General features: G+C 54.1%; 1 protein-coding gene across 1 annotated transcript in view; it reads right to left on the bottom strand.

Annotated features, from left to right (window-relative positions):
- The window catches only part of trrap (transformation/transcription domain-associated protein), a 58451-nt gene that overhangs the window by 21093 nt on the left and 18743 nt on the right, over positions 1-18615 (bottom strand). Inside the window, 21 exon segments of the mRNA XM_035533224.1 lie at positions 4183-4374; positions 5177-5312; positions 5647-5759; positions 5859-5996; positions 6087-6374; positions 7227-7346; positions 8102-8248; positions 8533-8712; positions 10322-10535; positions 11186-11307; positions 11626-11825; positions 13260-13406; positions 14123-14248; positions 14335-14548; positions 16363-16509; positions 16590-16700; positions 16785-16925; positions 17014-17172; positions 17310-17516; positions 17742-18008; positions 18250-18378. Coding sequence (XP_035389117.1) covers positions 4183-4374; positions 5177-5312; positions 5647-5759; positions 5859-5996; positions 6087-6374; positions 7227-7346; positions 8102-8248; positions 8533-8712; positions 10322-10535; positions 11186-11307; positions 11626-11825; positions 13260-13406; positions 14123-14248; positions 14335-14548; positions 16363-16509; positions 16590-16700; positions 16785-16925; positions 17014-17172; positions 17310-17516; positions 17742-18008; positions 18250-18378 — 3498 coding nt within the window.

The raw sequence follows: 18615 nt of genomic DNA, 5'->3' as shown, positions 1-18615 counted from the left end.
ACACACACACCCCCCCTCACAACGTACTCACCTCACACCCCCCCCCCCACAACGTACTCAGCTCACACACACACGCCCCCCTCACAACGTACTCAGCTCACACACACCCCCCCCTCACAACGTACTCAGCTCACACACACCCCCCCCCTCACAACGTACTCAGCTCACACACACCCCCCCTCACAACGTACTCAGCTCACACACACACCCCCCCTCACAACGTACTCAGCTCACACACACACCCCCCCCTCACAACGTACTCAGCTCACACACACCCCCCCCCTCACAACGTACTCAGCTCACACACACACCCCCCCCCTCACAACGTACTCAGCTCACACACACACCCCCCCCTCACAACGTACTCAGCTCACCCCCCCACAACGTACTCAGCTCACCCCCCCCACAACGTACTCAGCTCACACACACACCCCCCCTACAACGTACTCAGCTCACACACACACCCCCCCTACAATGTACTCAGCTCACACACACACCCCCCCTCACAACGTACTCAGCTCGCACACACACCCCCCCTCACAACGTACTCAGCTCACACACACACCCCCCCTACAACGTACTCAGCTCACACACACACCCCCCCTCACAACGTACTCAGCTCACACACACACCCCCCCTCACAACGTACTCAGCTCACACACACACACACCCCCCCTCACAACGTACTCAGCTCACCCCCCCACAACGTACTCAGCTCACCCCCCCCACAACGTACTCAGCTCACACACACACCCCCCCTACAACGTACTCAGCTCACACACACACCCCCCCTCACAACGTACTCAGCTCACACACACACGCCCCCCTCACAACGTACTCAGCTCACACACCCCCGCCCCCCTCACAACGTACTCAGCTCACACCCCCCCCCTCACAACGTACTCAGCTCACACACACCCCCCACCTCACAACGTACTCAGCTCACACACACACCCCCCCTACAACGTACTCAGCTCACACACACACCCCCCTCACAACGTACTCAGCTCACACACACACCCCCCCTCACAACGTACTCAGCTCACACACACACCCCCCCTCACAACGTACTCAGCTCACCCCCCCCACAACGTACTCAGCTCACCCCCCCCACAACGTACTCAGCTCACACACACACCCCCCCTACAACGTACTCAGCTCACACACACACCCCCCCTCACAACGTACTCAGCTCACACACACCCCCCCCCACAACGTACTCAGCTCACACACACGCCCCCCTCACAACGTACTCAGCTCACACACACCCCCCCTCACAACGTACTCAGCTCACACACACCCCCCCCTCACAACGTACTCAGCTCACCCCCCCCCACAACGTACTCAGCTCACCCCCCCCCACAACGTACTCAGCTCACACACACACCCCCCTCACAACGTACTCAGCTCACACACACACACCCCCCTCACAACGTACTCAGCTCACACACACCCCCCCCCCTCACAACGTACTCAGCTCACACACACACCCCCCCCTCACAACGTACTCAGCTCACACACACACCCCCCCCTCACAACGTACTCAGCTCACCCCCCCCACAACGTACTCAGCTCACCCCCCCCCACAACGTACTCAGCTCACACACACACCCCCCCCACAACGTACTCAGCTCACACACACACCCCCCCCTCACAACGTACTCAGCTCACACACACACCCCCCCTCACAACGTACTCAGCTCACACACACACCCCCCCTACAACGTACTCAGCTCACACACACACCCCCCCTCACAACGTACTCAGCTCACACACACACCCCCCCTCACAACATACCCAGCTCACACACACACACACACCCCCCCTCACAACGTACTCAGCTCACCCCCCCCACAACGTACTCAGCTCACCCCCCCCACAACGTACTCAGCTCACCCCCCCCCACAACGTACTCAGCTCACACACACACACCCCCTACAACGTACTCAGCTCACACACACACCCCCCCTCACAACGTACTCAGCTCACACACACACCCCCCCTCACAACGTACTCAGCTCACACACACACCCCCCCTCACAACGTACTCAGCTCACACACACACCCCCCCTACAACGTACTCAGCTCACACACACACCCCCCCTCACAACGTACTCAGCTCACACACACACCCCCCCCTCACAACGTACTCAGCTCACACACACACACACACCCCCCCTCACAACGTACTCAGCTCACCCCCCCCACAACGTACTCAGCTCACCCCCCCCACAACGTACTCAGCTCACCCCCCCCCACAACGTACTCAGCTCACACACACACCCCCCCTACAACGTACTCAGCTCACACACACACCCCCCCTCACAACGTACTCAGCTCACACACACACACACACACACACACACACACACACACACACACACACACACACAGCGTACTCAGCTCCTGTGTCTAATGGTCCTCTCTCACACACGCAGGCCACACACGTGCAGAACACGGCAGCTCAGAAACAGTCTACATATGACTGATTACTCTCCACGCACCATGCTGTGAATCGATACGTTTAATGGCCGTGCTGGAACGAGCCCCTTCCCAGCACCCCCCGCGCACACACGGTTTTTTAATCACTCTGAAAGGCTGGTAGAAATGCTACAGCCTCCCGGTGATTTACAACATGACAGAACGACTGTTGCGCAAACGCCAGGTTGCTTTGCCTCTCTCCTCGTGACGATGAATCAGTCACCCAAAACACCAATTCAAGCACCACACAGAGAGGAAGAAACACACTGGCCTGATAACGTATTCAAAAGTGAAGACCTGTTTAAAATGATAATGTCTCAAAAATCACTCCTTACACCAAAAAATAAATAAATTTAAATTTATATATATATATATATATATATATATATATATATATATATATATATATATATATATATATATATATATATATATATATAAAAACAATTATCAGTTAATATCAGCTGATGCCACATTATACCCTACATTCTGACTGCCCATTCATCATGTAAATGCAATTTTCTTGCAGGTATTTAATCAAACGCTATCAGATGAGAGGAAAAGTAATTACTGCCATTTTAAACGTAACGCTGTACGCTCGCTCTCGCGCCGAGTCCATTCCTGCCTGCCTGTCCTGTCACTTTTAATCGCTTTTACTGAACTTGGTAGGAGGTGTTTCGCCTGCCCCGCCCCCAGTACCTGGGCAGGCCCACTTATCTGGGGAGTGTCGCAGTGACCCGCGCCGCTCGCCATGGCAACACCGAGGGCCGAGGCAGCGAATGCCAAATGACTTTCTACTGCAGAGCGTCGCGGAGGCGTGGCTTCTACAACGCGAGGGGTGTGGAGGCGTGGCTTCTACAACAGGCGTGGCACCCAAAACCCGAGCGAGCGAGCGAACGCTGCAGGGCTTTTGCAGGCTGCGGCTCAGCAGACGTCGGCGACAGCATCTGACGATCATCACTCTGGTGCTATAGGCCATCAGGTCAAGGCCACGCCTGACTGTGTATACGTTTAACTGCATTACACCACTTAAACGTTTGATTACATAATTACGGTCTTTACTGGGACGATCCTCACAGACATCAGAAGCAGACACAGCTAGTGTTTAAAAAAAAGGCATAAAAACCATCACAGAAAGCCTCGCAACAGCCATTCCTCCCATTAATTAAACCATCCAATTACTGCGCAGATGAACAGCTGCGGGTGGGTCTGATGAGATACACCACCCAGCCTGCACCTCGCCACAGGCCCCCCCCTCGTGGCTCCGGAGACTGGCAGGCCCAGAGGCGCTAATCTCCAGCCACACGTCAACTCCGTTATTGTGCGCGCTGTCTGCTCCAGCATGCGGCGCTCGGTAAGACGCTGCCACCCCCGCTGAATATTAATCCCAGGCACCTATTCACAGCCACAATGGCCCAGTCGCGGGTTCAGAGGTCGCGGCGGCGGAGAGAGGCGGTCGGTGCCGACCTCCAGAACGAACGCGCGGCGAAAGGAAGCGTAAAAACGCTAAAGGCTGAGAGAAAAAAAAAAAAAAGCAATTATTTCAGCGCCAAGCGCAGGGCGGCTCGTACCACGTCCCGTAATAGAGCGATTGTCTGCGCGTTGTGTCGCGGCTGACCAAGTCTGAGCACAGTGAGCGGAGCGGTTGTTCGCATCTCACGGAGAAACAGTGCGGGTCTGGCACGCGTGCTGGGGGCTCACCTGCAGTAGCGGCGTGTGCACGTGCGAGACGATGTGGGGCAGTCTCCTCCACTCCCTGATGGCCAAGCTGCTTGCCATCTCTACCAAACGCTCGATAAAGTTCAGCTGCTGTTCCTCGGGGTGACAGATGGCCAGGTAGCCTCGGTGCATGTTCACCTTCCACGCCATCTCCTTAGGACAGCTCAGCTCCACCTGGCAGAGACGCAACACAGACAGGCCACACGGACGCATTTAAACACTTCGGCACACTTTTTTTTTTTTTTTTTTGGTGTTTTAAAAGTTCTGGGCTGGCAAAAAATTTGCACGATGCCTTTGCTCATAAATATGAAAAACCCGAATTCCCATGGAAATGATGAAGCAAGGCCTCCAGGGCCACGCTGCACAGCGACGCAGTGACGTCAGGCCAATCACAGCCGTCGGTCAGAGTGCACACATCGCGGTGGACGCTTTGATCGATTTGCCCACGACAGCAGCAGGCGTGCTTTAATCAAAACACGGGAGGCGCTCGCACTTCCTAAGAACAAGCGCTACTGCGGCGGCGAAAACAAAAGGCTTCCGAGCAGATGTCCGAGTGATTAATCAGGCACGCATCTGTAAATATTAGATGCAAAACAAAAGCCAGGACGTGGAGAAGTGCGCGCAGTGCTGCCGGACAATTTAATTAGGTGTCACCTTAGGACAGAAACCTCGATGGATTCAGTCCAAGTCTCCTTGAACGGGAGCCAAGACCCTCCCCCACAGCCCTGACATTGTTCTAAAAGTGAAGTCCAAATAAAATCGCAGGCGGGATGTGTTCCTCAAGTGCTGTAAACAACGGTGCAGAAAGCCTTCCTGTGCTTGCCTAAAAACACTGCAAGTGCGATTCTGGATTATAATCACGGGTGGTTAGAAATCACGGGCGGTCACGGCGCAGCTTAAAAGGTCGTAGCCATGATCCCAAGTCTGTCAGGAAGTGTAGGACAGAGCAGCCAACCACGGGCCGGGCAAACGTTACCTGCACCAATGCTTCCTTCATGGCAGCCCAGTTGGACACCCTCCAGGCACACTCCAGCACCAGGTATGGGTTGCTGTGGCCTTTGGACTGGCCGTACTCTGTCAGAGGCTCCCACTGGTTCAGTTCCTTGGAGCACCTGGAGGAGATAGGAAAAACGCGGACCACGGTGAAGCCTTTCCACGCGCCACCGAGCCTTCTCGGTGCCAAACTCTGGGAATCTTTTGGATGGGTCGCGTCCAAGTCCATCGTCTCCGGCCAAGTTCGGGGAGAGTTTGGAGGGAGCGCTGAGCTACGCAGCCCGCTTCCAGGGATGACGAATGAGGTCTGGCATCGGAACTTCCGACCGGAGGGGGTTAGGCGCGGCGCAGATGGAGGCAAGCAGCACTTCACTGCATTTTTTTCAATCCAAAAAAAGTTTTCAAACGTTTAAAAAAAAAAAAAAAAAAAAAAAAAATGGTGGCGGAACCTACCGGATCCAGTGGTCTTCCCAGAGCTGGTACTCAGGGAAGATGGCGGGAGACATGTTGCTTCTCTCGTGCTCTTTACGTGCTTTCTCCATGGCCTTCTCGTAGGTCTCTTGTGCCTGGCCGGGGAGAACGAGGGGTTAGATTGCTTTTACGCACGGGGCCGAGCGTTCACGCTTCTTACGGGGCTCGGGGTCAGCGAGGGGGCGGCCGCTCACCTGCTCGAAGAAGCCATGCTGCTCGTAGGCGATGGCTGTGCTCGTTTCGGGGAACTTGCAGCGTTTCAGCCACAGCCCTGCCCACATGTCTTCCTCCTGCAGCAAGGAGTAGATCTCAGCCAGCGAGTCCAGGATCTCCTGAGGGGGCACACATGCGCACTGAGACTACGGCGCGCACACTTACAGACTCACGATTGGCGTAAAGCCGCGAGCCCGCCCCTCGCCCACCTGCTGTGGTGGCGTGATGCTCTCCTGCTCGTAGAACTCGGTGCTCTGCTTGGGTTTGGCGTGCAGGCTGAGGCCCTTCTCGGAGGCCTGCTGCTCCAGCATGAGCGTGGAGCGCAGCCACAGGTTGTGCGTCTTGCCCAGGTACTTCAGCACGCACGGCCGGATGGGGATGGGCGGCACGCACTGCGACGTGGCCTCCACAAAGCAGTTGAGCGCGCTGGGCTGGCAGTCCCGCTGTGACTGATGGCTGCCGCTGCACAGGAACGGGCCCATTTCCCCCGACAGGGCCTGCCGCGGGGGGTGCCATTTCGGCATGCGCAGAGAACAGTTAGAGGTGGAGGTTAATCAGATAAGGGGCTGGAACGGCTTTGAGAAGTAGAACCCGTCTGGCATTGCATATCGGCAAATAAACGAATGCGTAACAGCAAAAAGAAAAGGAAAAGATCATCATTTAAATGAAAGCCATAGCATCACATTCATGTGGCAGATCTTTGTAACGTCTGACCTACTTGCCGCTTAGCCAAAACAAAGTCATTAAGCACTCCACTTCTAATTTGGAGATGCCGTTTAAGAATTCATAGCTCTCATCATTGCAAATCAAAGCTATTTAATTAGAATTTTAATGCTTAAGACATCTGGCCCATTAAACTTCTTGAAATTTGCATAAATGCATGAATTTCCCCCTCATTAGCATGGCCGCATGCAAAGGCGCCGTAGAAGAGGGCAGAGTGTCAGCGCGCCTGACTCCTCTGAGCCTCGCCATCAGACGACCTCCGACACCATTAGAGACATGGGCCTGCATGGCGGGCAGTGCCGTTGAACGCATCGAGGTGACGGAGTTTCTGAGGTCAAACTTAAGGTTCACCTTAAACTGGTAATTTAAACTATTAAAAATAATGCTGAGCAATAATCCTTCATTACAGATCCTATACTGTCCTATACTAGCCATCATAAACGGGTAAAAGGAGACACCAGGGAAACACACCTATATCACTGATGTAACTGCTGATGTATCAAAATTGAAAGTTCAGTTGTTAATTCAAGCTAGCCAACTTATCCTACTCCTCTTATCCTACTATTGGAATGTTAGCTAGTGATGCCAACATTAACGACAGCACACAGATATCCAGCGGGACTCACGTGTTGCTGGCGGTCTGACAGGATCTTCCAGAGGTGGGGGAAGAGCTGCACCCACGTCTTCTCTGCCAGCGGCGTGGAGATGTGACATAGCTGCACCAGAGCGTTGAGCAGTGCCCCCGTCTGAGAGTCACACACACACAGGTCATATTCGCCTTAATTAAACTGACCTGCGCTGACCCATGCCAGTTCCCCTACGGTACAGAAGGCGAACGTCACATTCAGGTGACGCGATCATTTGTAACGGCAAACATGTTCTCATCTGGGGGGACCTTGAGAGTACAGACATTTTAATCCAATGAGTCAGCTAATCTCAGATACTGAGATTTTTATTTATTTTTTTTAAAAAAGGAGCAACTTCTCTCAGCTAAACCTGATCAGCTGTAACTGGACTTTAGTGTATGTGAAGTCCGCACTTCATCATTAATCTCCAGGCCGCTTGAGAGGGGCATGTAAAACAGAGGCGTGGCAGGGATTAAACCAGCGATCGATGTCTGCGCGCCCTCCTAGCAAGGGGAGGTGCTCATCAAACGCTCATTAACGGTTACTCTCGCGGGAGAGCAACCAGGCGCAGGCAAGCATGGGAGGGCAAGAGAGCTCCAGTCCGAACTAAAGGGAAGACCCTGGACCGAGCCCACCCCCAAATCCACACGACGGCATTTATACATGAATGAATCACGCCTCACGCCAGCATGCCAATAGGCGCCTCGTGCTCCTTCCAGTCTCTGACATCATTGTGTGGCTTTTGCCTCTGGCTGCGATTATACTTGCTTTCCTGTTACTCCCCCAGGGCGGCGAAACACGTGGTTGTGAGTTTGGGGCGCGCGCCAGCGCGAGTCACGCTTTCCCGAGCGGCATATGCCGAGGTGGCCGCTCACCTTGACCTCTCGGAGGGAGTCCAGGAACTTGTCGTGGCGGTTGGTGAGCATGTGCAGCTGGTTGCCCGCGTCGCGCTCCGCCTGGTCCTTGGTCTTGGGCAGGCTGGTCTGGTCACCGGGGGCCAGCTCAATGTCAATCTCCACATCCTGAACAGAGGAGAGCGACATAGGACAGGACGACACCGTTCAAACCGTTAACCTAAAGTCTCGTTTTCTCAGGCCGATTTTAAAAATAGCCTCGCAAGCAAAATGTAGGAAGCGATACACGCCTGGAAGGAGTTTATTAACATTGACAGGGAACCGTGTAGGCGAATCCAGAAAGCGACGAGCGATTCAGGATTTGGTCAGCTTTTAAAACGACAGGTGTTGATCAAACATCAAAGAGCTCTGAGATGAAGCAACAATTCAGGCCTGGCCGGACGTGAGCCCACCTCCTCTTTGGTCTCGCTGTTCTCCCTCTCGCGCGGCTCCTGCTTGATGTGCGTCGCCATGGCGAAGGCGGCGCGGTCGTGGCTGTCGGCCAGGCTGATGACGTTTGTGATGGAGGGCAGCATGGAGCCCTGGCAGCTGGTACAGATGACTGTGCCCTTCTCGCACACGGCCAGCAACAGCTGAGGGGCAGAGAGAACACGCGCCGGGGTCACCGCAGGCTAAGCTCCGCCTCCGTCCCTGTGATGCGACCGCCGCTGCCTGCGCATTTCTGAGTTGACCAGCCGGGTGGGGCGCCCAGGGTCGGGTGCTCGCACGCCGCCTCGTTGTTCCAGCCCAGCGTGGCAGGATGAATCGGCACACGTCGACACCGAGCGTACGACACCATTAATAATTCACCAGCAAGCAGGCGCATTGATCGCTCCTGGGAGGGGATTTTTCCCCCCCTCTGCCTTTTTTTAAGCTTGAGCTGTGCCCCTCACCAACCGTCAAAGCCGGAGATGACGGAGATTGGCTCGAATCACACCGAGAGAGTCTTCAGTGGAGGATTAAGTAGAGGTTAGAGGAGATAGAGAGAGGGAGAGGGAGAGAGAAGGAGCGCGAGCGAGCGAGCGAGGGAGGGAGACACTGCAGATGGTGAATGTCAGAGTTCGTACAGATGCTTCAGGATGAAATGCCACAAGTTTCAAGGACTTGTCCAAGCACTAAATTTTTGTTGTTGTTGTCAAGGACCATATAAGAGAACTGTTGAACAGAACAGCCAGAGCAGACACCCCCCCTACCCACACACACAGTTACCATGGCAGCACATTCAGCCTGTCTCTTTGCTCTTACATCGTTACACTTTAACATTTATACAAGCTTAGTAATTAGCATTCATTTCTCTATTAATGCTGTAACAGCCTTGGGTAATGCCTGCTTTGAAGCATACAAGTTTAACATTTAATTACCCCCCCCCAATAAATTAAATAAATAGTTAAATAAATAAATAGTGGTGTTCTGAAATAATAACTACAGGATAAAAGACAACAGCGTATTCTTCACCCTAAAGTGCATTGAAATCTATTAGCCATGTTGAGATGTTTGTAAAAAGTGTAGCCCATACACGCAAACGCCCTGCCAGACCTTCCTGTTGCAGGACCCGCGTCCCGTTAAGAGTCGCTCCACACGCATCTACCAGCCAAAGAAGCTCAACCAGATGCATTACCCACATCAATATGAAAGCATTCTGTGAGATTACTGCCACGTTAGGCAAAGATGCAAGCTAGCAACACACTTCACATCCAAACACAGACCTCGTGCAAGAAAGTCAGCGTGCCACAACACAGACATGTTGTCGCTATTTCTGGCCCAAAGCTGCAATAACTAACTGAGCAGCTACAGTGGGACTAAACGTAGCCACACAAAAACACTTTCATTTTTTATAGTAAATGATGGAGGATTAGGCCAATAACTGACTATAATGTGACATTAAAAGGATTTAATTCAGGCACTTTTTAAAAGCACCTTTCACTAAATTGGGCTGTTTTGTTTTCTGGGCATTTTCATACTTTTAACAACAACAACAACAACAATAACAAAAGATGAATTCAATTACTTTCAACATTTTAAGCACCTTGTGTGAACCCCGTCACTTCTAGTTTCTGTAGCACTTCTTAAAAAAAAACGTCCTTATAATCTCAATGGCCTAACAGAAATCTCATTCTCTCCCACAAATTCAAACACATGGGCTTTGGTAGCGGCTTGCTAGCCTTAGCGCTCAGCCTCCGTTGGCCCGTCTCTGCTCCATACCTCGATGCACTGCTTGATCCAGAAGTGGTTGCCCATGGCCTCCCAGTTCTGGGAACAGCAGATGTACAGGAGCCTCTCGTAGACACGCCGCTTCATGGAGGCGTCGAACACCTCGAAGAACTTCGCCCGGATGAGGGGCTGAGCACAACGCAGGCCTGACAGGAAGGCCGGCTCCAGCTTGGACGTGATGTCACTTCCTGAGAGGCTGTCGTCCCTGAGCAGATGAAGAGAAGGAGGGAGATGCACCCTCATCCTTTCACTTCATTTGATTTTTAACTTTAATGTACTAGAAAAACCTTTCAAGTACACAGTTACCACCTACAGTACTGCTACGTTGGGAATGGTCCACTACCCAGATAACATCAGGTCTCTCCTGTGTCCAGAATGTGTGATGAAAGCGCTGATTAATTTTGTGCATGGCAACCCACGAGCACATGAGAACACAAATCTGTGAACGCATTAGTCTTCAACTGACCAGAACGAAACCTATAATGTAGGTGACCTTATAGCGTATATAGTGTTGGGCAATTTTAATAACGTGGGGGGGATGACTGTATATCTTGTAGTGGAATTCTCATTTAATTTCTGAGATGAAAACCTAGGAGAGAGAGTTGTTTATTGGGTGCTCTCTAAAACAGGGCAGAAAATGGCGTGTTTGGTTCAGGGGTCGCAGCGGTAGGGCGAAATCGCTGTTGACTAATGCCTGGTACCGAGACCCCTTCATGCCGCCTGCCTCTTAAACACCAAAGTGTGCCCGAGGTCATCCGGAAGCAGATCCGCCGCCCAGCTGCGGCCTTGTCACCGTGGCGATGGATGGAAGGGCCCAGCGTGGCTGCAGACCCTGTGATTAATCGGCATAATTACCTGTAGACGTAATTAACGAGGTCCAGGAACTGGGCATTCAATTCAAGGTCGTCGGGAAAGCGCTTCTCGATGTAGGTCATCATTTTAACCAGCAGAATGGACTTCTCTCGCAGATTGGGCATCTGGGCCAGGAGAGGGACCGAGCGTGAGGAGGACAGAGAGGGATGGAGGAAGAGAGAAAGGGACGGAGGTGAACAGATTGATACAGTCCATTTATCTCGCGTCCAGCGGGAGTGCCACGCACGGCACCTCTGCTCGGCTCCTTCCGCTCGCTGTCCGCTCTGTCGCCGCGGGCCACCCGGGTCGGGCCACCGCCGATCACGGCTGCGCCCTCGCCCGAACGGAACCGAATGGCCACGCGAACTCACGCCGCCTGCTAACGTCAGGTTCAGTGCATCTGCGCTTAGGACTGACGGAGGACATAAGCCCGGGCAGGTTACCTGGTTGGCAGCCATGGGGGAGTTGTTCTTCACCCACTCCTCCACGATCTTCACCACGGCACGCAAGATCTTGGGGTCGGGCGACTTCTCGATCAGAGAGGTGAGGATGACCTGGATGAAGTTCTTCCTCATCTCCATGTTCATGACCGACAGCCGGGTCTTCACCAGGTCCAGACTGAGCATGATCAGCTCACTCGTCACTAAACGCACACACACACACACACACACACACAGATCAGGAGAGGCTTCACACAGATGAGCAGAAGGACAGCACAACACAGGAGGCAGGGAGAGAAACCAAACAAACAACCCCACACCACTATTGCACTGCCTACAATTCTTTCACAAAAATTAAAAATGAATCTTTAATATATGAATTAGTCAGTCAATCAAAGCACCAGTCAGTAACAACAGCAGCAGCTTTGTTGACTGGCTCATTTGTATATTGCAAAAGTATATACTGTGATAGCAATTAACAAGCAATAGACTGGGCAGCTATAATCGGCATAGAACAATTCAGTGACTTTTAATACTACAGCAGACTTGCCAGAGTTTCATTTTCAAATTTAAACATGACAAATTCTATCCAACCAGGAGCCTGGCAACCACCACTCAGCCCCCAATAAAAACGCTACAACTGAAGACCCCAAAATGAAAACTGACAGCCCTGACGTGAAGCATAAAACACAAAACTATTAGCACAACGCAGAGACGAGGAGCGAGTGAATTTCAGCAGGGAGAGCTGCAGTTAGGCGATGCTCAAGGGCGCACTCGCACAGGAATCTGAACGCATTTTCCGCTTGATTCTGAGCGTGAATAAGGGCGCGCGGTGATCAGGGCAAGCGTCGGGGCAGAGACACCATGCCAGCGGTTGATTTGAAGCTGTCCGCGGGATCCATGCTCTGTCTGGGACCTTGTGGCCACGGCGACCCCGCCCCGGGTCCCGGAATAAAACGGATCAGACCGTGCTGTAACAGGGGTCAGGGGTCCAGGAGGAGGAGCTGGAGTTTCTAAGCCGCTGGACAAGGCCGGAGTTTTCCGGAGCCATTTATTCAGAGGGAGTACTGGGTTCGCGCGACTACCAGTACGCTGGTCCTTCTGCAGCACCCAGTGGTCAAACGCAGCCAGCACACGCTGCACCTCCCGCGTGCCTCCTCCCATCCTGCCTCGACGCACTGACCCGCGCGGCTCGTTCTCGCCGGCGACCTCCCGAGATGGAGCAGGCGACGTCACAGTGCGGCAGAGGGAGAACAGCGGGGTCTCTGCTGCGGAAAAAGCTTGCAGACACGGAGCAGGCCAGGAACCAAGAGGAACTCTGCAGCTCGGGAGCACGGGAGTTCCAGAACACAGCAGGGACACGTCACACTAGTGTGTGTGTGTGTGTGTGTGTGCCTCAGCACCTGCAGATTGTTTGGCGACAGGAGACGACCAAGTGCTCATAAAACAGGTTACGATTTAATTCGGCCCCACCACGCTGCATCACATCAGCTCAACAATTCAGAGAGTAGCTCAGAATTTATTCTGTGCACTACGGACACTGTGGAGACCACTAACAACAGCCAAGAACCTGCATAAATGGAGCAGAAGTGAGCAGCGAGTGGACGAGGCCCCGGGCGGATGGGAACTCCACCTACCTGCGCTGGTCTCCGTGGCCCCGGGGTTGGCCTGTGGGCTCAGGTGCTCGCGTACCATCTTCTGCAGCGAGCGCATGAAGACGGAGATGAGGCGGTCGATGTAGCTGGGGTTGTAGCTGCAGGCCGACTTCAGGATCATCAGGGTTCCTGGAAACGGGGGAGGGAGACGGCGGAGTGAGAAACCGGACAACGGGAGCACCGACCTGCTCCAAAAGTCGTCGTCGCGGCACGCAGCACAGGAGGCAATTCCTCCGCCGCGTCCCGAGGTCGTTTCAAAGACATTTGACTGAGTAAAGGGGCTGAGGTGGAGCGGAGGAGACGAGTAACGCGTTTTCTTTGGCCGGGACTATGGGGAACAAAAGACAAATGTCAGGAGTCGCCCCCGGCGAGACACACGGCTCACGTTGGCGGCGGCTGCGTAACCCTACGCCTCCGACAGGGCAGCGGCGGGAGGCGTTTATTGACAAGCAGCGCCATTTCAGGGTCCGTATCAAATCCCACTTTAACTTTAGATTGTATTCCAATACCATTATATCACCTTTTGTTCATTGTGGGACTTAAGAAACTGCCTGCTGTGTGCAAACTGAGAAATTGTGGGCTTTTTTATTTATCATATTTATTTATTTATTTTACTTTCACGTGGTAGGAAATGTCAGAGGAAATGTTAGTGCTGTATAAATGCACGTCCCCTTCTCTTAGTTCCAAAAAATAACTGCTCTTCAAGTCTTTGACAAGTCAAACAAACAAGGGAAAAACCATTTTTTTTTAAAAAGTTATTGAATGGCCCAGAACGGCATGAATGCTCCTACATGCCAGAACGGACGTTGCCACCGGGGTTAACGCCGCGGCACCATGTCCCTTACCAAAGAGCTGAGTGGGGTTGGCACTGGTGGCCTTCTCGTAGTTGGTGAGGCCCTCGTAAATGACCTTCCCCACGGCGGCGTACAGACATTCCAGCTCCTCGTACTTGGAGGCCACTGTAGAGGTGCCTGAGAACAGAGAAACAAACGATCAAGGCCGCTCCCTGAATCGATCTCCCGGGCAGCTCGCCGGAGCGCGCGGGGCTGATACTCACTGGGCTCGGTGGGGAAGACGCTCATGAGCCTGGACAGCAGCGAGTGGACGGCGCGCAGCACCTTGGTGTTGCCGCAGGACATGCAGGCGGCGATGCCCCGCTGGAGGGGCTTGAAGTGCACCAGGATGGCCTGAGACTGCAGCACGGTCAGCAGGAAGCTCAGCGTCTCCAAGCCCGTGCAGATGTTGGAGAAGTTGGCCTGGTTGGGCTGCTCCTGGGAGGGACGAACAGAGGGGGGGGGGGGTGATGAGAACCGGGGGAGGCGCAGTGCATGCAGGCGCAGCACACACAAAACGCCTGCTACGGAAATCGCAGTTTTGTTTACAGTCCACAGGCCGGGCTTGCACTTTCAGGATATGGCTGCAAGCGAGAAAAACTTCACGCGGGCTAACAACGCGGCACAGAGCTGAACATCTTAACCCACTTCTAACAACTACAGTAAATGTCTGAGCAAAAGCACACAGCAAAATCTGTCACTACTTTGTAATCAAGGACAGTGAGGGCATAGGCCTATGAATGCGAAAAAAAAGTGTCCGTTTCCGTTTGTTGTTCAACCAAAAACGGTGTAATTGCGACAACCAGGACGAACCGGCCGTGGGAGTCATCACGCGTGTTCTGACCGACTCGAGTCTCCGGGAACAGCACGCTGCACAGCTGTTTCTGCCATCAACCAGCGAAGGTAGACAAGAAAACGAAACTGTACAGAACTCGGACGTGAAGCGCCCAGTCGGTTTTACAAGAGCCCGTCTTCGAGCGAGCCACCCTGCGGTGTAGGCAGCACCGCTTCCCTGGAGGCGCTACCGGCAGCCCCTCAGCGCGTGCAGTCGGTCCGTGGAGATCCTCCCTTAAACCGGACAACGTGAACACGCCCGTTTTCCTGGCCGGAAAAATTAACCTGGATATACCGATTCACTTTAGCGCTCGCAGTAGCCGCTTATAATCTAGCCTACTTACCGACATGTTCCCTTCTTAGGTTTGTGTGCTGTAGTCTAATTTACTATGGCCGTCATCTTGCCTAAAGCTTTAACTGTTCGATGAATAAAATTGTATTACTTTTGCACAGTCCACGCTGTATGCGTTCTTGACCTTTTGATCTTTTTTTTTTAAAAGAGGTTGTTTTTTTGTTTTTTTTTTGGAGGTGCGTTGCGGTAAACCACGAAACCGCTGGGATACTTTGCTTTTTCAGCGCGGTAAGAAAAAAACAAATCCATACTGTTAGATACACTTCGGACGCTAAAGCCCACGCTAAATAAGGAACCGATACACAAAAATCCAGGTCACCCACAAAACACAGGGTAGACGAAAATAACTCATTTTTGTGGCTAGCAAATTCAGAGTTCGGACTGCGCCCTTGCACGGACAGCCACCAAGCACCCCAGGCAAAGTGAGAAAAACGAGCCGTTTTCTTGCGCTCGTGACAGCTCAAGGCTGAAGTCCTGGAGTCTCCGATTACACGGGAGGGACGGACAGACTGCGCTCGCTCGGCTTATTGTACGCTGGGGATTCAGGCCCCATCCGTGCACTTCAATCACAGGCCTGAGCGAAGCCAGAGGAACAGCGTGCGTGTCAGGTCCTGAAAAGAAATCAATATCTGGGCATAGCCGGAAGACAGGAAGGTACTATGAGGGGGGGGGGGGGGGTGTCCAAAGACAAGTGCAAGGAGACTTGTGAGCGAGGAAAGAGGGACACCAAAAGGTGGCTTGACTGAGAGCCAGCCTCCCAGAAGACAAGAGAATGCGTCACAGCCGCAGGCTCCTGAGAGAAAGAGAAAAATCAGTCATAAGCCAGAGGGTATCGATTCAGCTCCCATCAAAAACAGTTTTTGGAAAGGCAAAAGGAGAGAATGAGGAGGAACGGAGACGAGCACAGACGCTCGAGGAGGACGTGACCGCCAAGACACGGAGAAGGAGCCAAAACTTCCACGAGGGCGGAATTTAGAGAACACCTGGTGAGCAGTACGCTGAATGACACCGTTTCACCTTTCCGGCGTATTTCCCCATTCCCCCAAATCAACGGCAGGTTCCTTACCACAGTCATGAGGAGCTTGTCAAACCACTGCAGCTTGAGCTCGGCGCGGGGCCACATGTCCGGCCGGAGTGCCGTCTTCATCAGGTTGACGCAGCGGCGGGAGAGCAGCTCGCCGGGGGAGCCAGCCACGCTGGCGCTATCGTTCACCTGTGGGATCGGAGCGCGTTTAGCATCCTGACATATGTGAAACGTAACTGGGAGGGGCTAGCGGTTAGCATCGCACGCACCTGACAAGCAATGCGGATGAGGAAGTTGACCACCGTGTCCGTGTGCTGCTTCTCCACAGGCTTGGTGAGCAGCGTCTCGGTGCCGGGCATGGACTGGCTCCGAGCGAACACCTGAGGAGGGTGGGCAGACGGTGAGGACAGCAAACACCAGAGAGGTGGAGGGCGTGCGTGGGGGGAAAGGGGGCGGGGCCTCACTGTGCCAACGCCGACAGCGCCCGTGGCCGTCCGGAACCTCTTCACGTCCTGGCCGGAGTCCACCGACGCGCCCCGCTTGACTGCACCGGAAGCGGAGCTCGTCCCCTCCCCGCCCGCGCCGGGATCCGCTTCAGACTCCGGCTGCGGAAGGAAACAGGAAGGCGTCAGAGTGGGACAAAGGAAAGGCTTCGCTTGCCGGTGTAACGAGGATGCGAAGGGCCATGCGAACCTGCTGGTCTTTGACGCGCTGCAGCTCCCACTTGATGACCACCTCGGCCAGGTCCACGGCCAGCTTCCGCTGCTCGATGGTTACACTGGGGGTGAAACCCAGACGCTGCATAGCGCCGATCATGTGCTGCACCAGGTGGTGCCTGACAGGGTAGTACACCTGACCACACACACACACACACACACACACGAAAACACAAGTCAGTTCATTTCAGTTCAGGAAACACGGGACGAGAGTGCAGCTCCAGTTTGAAGGATGGCGGGCGTGACAGGGTGTGCGTGGGCAGGGCGCCGTACCCTGAAGTGCTGCACGATGAGGTGCAGGATGTGCACCAGCTGTGGAACTGTGTGGCCCTCCTCCACAATAATCTTGCGCGTCCAGTGTGTGAGCATCTGGTGGCCATCCTCCATGCGAGCAGGCACGGCCGGGGTAAGGATGGCCATGGCGTGCCGCACGATAGCCCGCGCCTCCATAGTGTGAGCCTTCAGCAGGCTGTGGAACACCTACACACACACACACACACACACACACACACACACACACACACACACACACACACACACACACACACACACACACACACACACACACACATGCTTACTTCATGGCTGTTAACCATATACAAACATTTTTTTGTTTTTGAGTGTGCAGAGCTAGCACTGGATCTGTGACGACAACTATCTGGGAGTACAGCGCCCAGGAGACGCATGACCTCGAAGGGCTCGAACCTGCAGCACGATCTTCTTGTGAATGGCGAACTTGGCGATGATGTGGGCCAGGAGCAGGTGGCCGCTGTACTTGCAGGCCGGGTCCACGCAGGCCTTGGGCAGCAGGCAGGGCCAGGCGAAGGTCATCAGGCGCCGCAGCTTGCTGTTGCGGCTCTTGTTGTTGTCGTGGATGTGGTGGGGCGCATGCTCCACCAGCAGCGTGGAGAATTGCAGCAGGCTGATCCTCAGCGAGTCCAGCAGGTCGGCTTGCTTCTCCGGGTCCAGGACCTGCGGCCGGAGGGGGAACAACGGCACCTTAGCGGGACCGGGGGAACAGAAACCCGGGGCCTTCAGGGGAATTTCGGGTAGGGGCCGCGCAACACGGCAGCATAGGCAGAGGCCGAGGAGAACAAAGGACGATCGACGTGAGGCGGAAACAACTCGAGGCAACCTTTAAGGAGGCCGTGACGCTCCCCCCCCCCCCCCGGACAGACAGGGAGCGAGGGGGGAGAGAAGCCCGCCTGGTTACCTTGGTGATGAAGACGCTGGTGATGCTTTCAGGGTTGTCTCCCTCGGGGTTGGGGGGTCCCAGGAGCTGCTCGCCCTCGCCCTTCTCAAAGCTGTGCAGGAACGCCGGGTGAAGGATGTGCTGCAGCACCTGCCAAAGAACAGCCAATCCAAAGCCACCAGTTACAACTTAGGTCGAATGCCGATAGACGGGGCGCGATCGACCGAGCCCACAGGGGGCGTCTCAGGGCAAAGTTCTCGAACTACGCAGCAAAATGCAGAGCAGTGGTGGCGTTCACTGGAGCAGAGAGACGTGACGCATCCGGCCCCGCCGACGAGCTCAGCACCGGCCGTCTCTCCGGAGGGGGCCGGCCCGATCCGCGTGCGT

The sequence above is a fragment of the Electrophorus electricus genome, chromosome 14 (genome assembly GCF_013358815.1).
Source record: "Electrophorus electricus isolate fEleEle1 chromosome 14, fEleEle1.pri, whole genome shotgun sequence".
In the NCBI taxonomy this organism is placed as follows: Eukaryota; Metazoa; Chordata; class Actinopteri; order Gymnotiformes; family Gymnotidae; genus Electrophorus; species Electrophorus electricus.
This window is presented reverse-complemented; position numbering and strand designations above follow the sequence as displayed.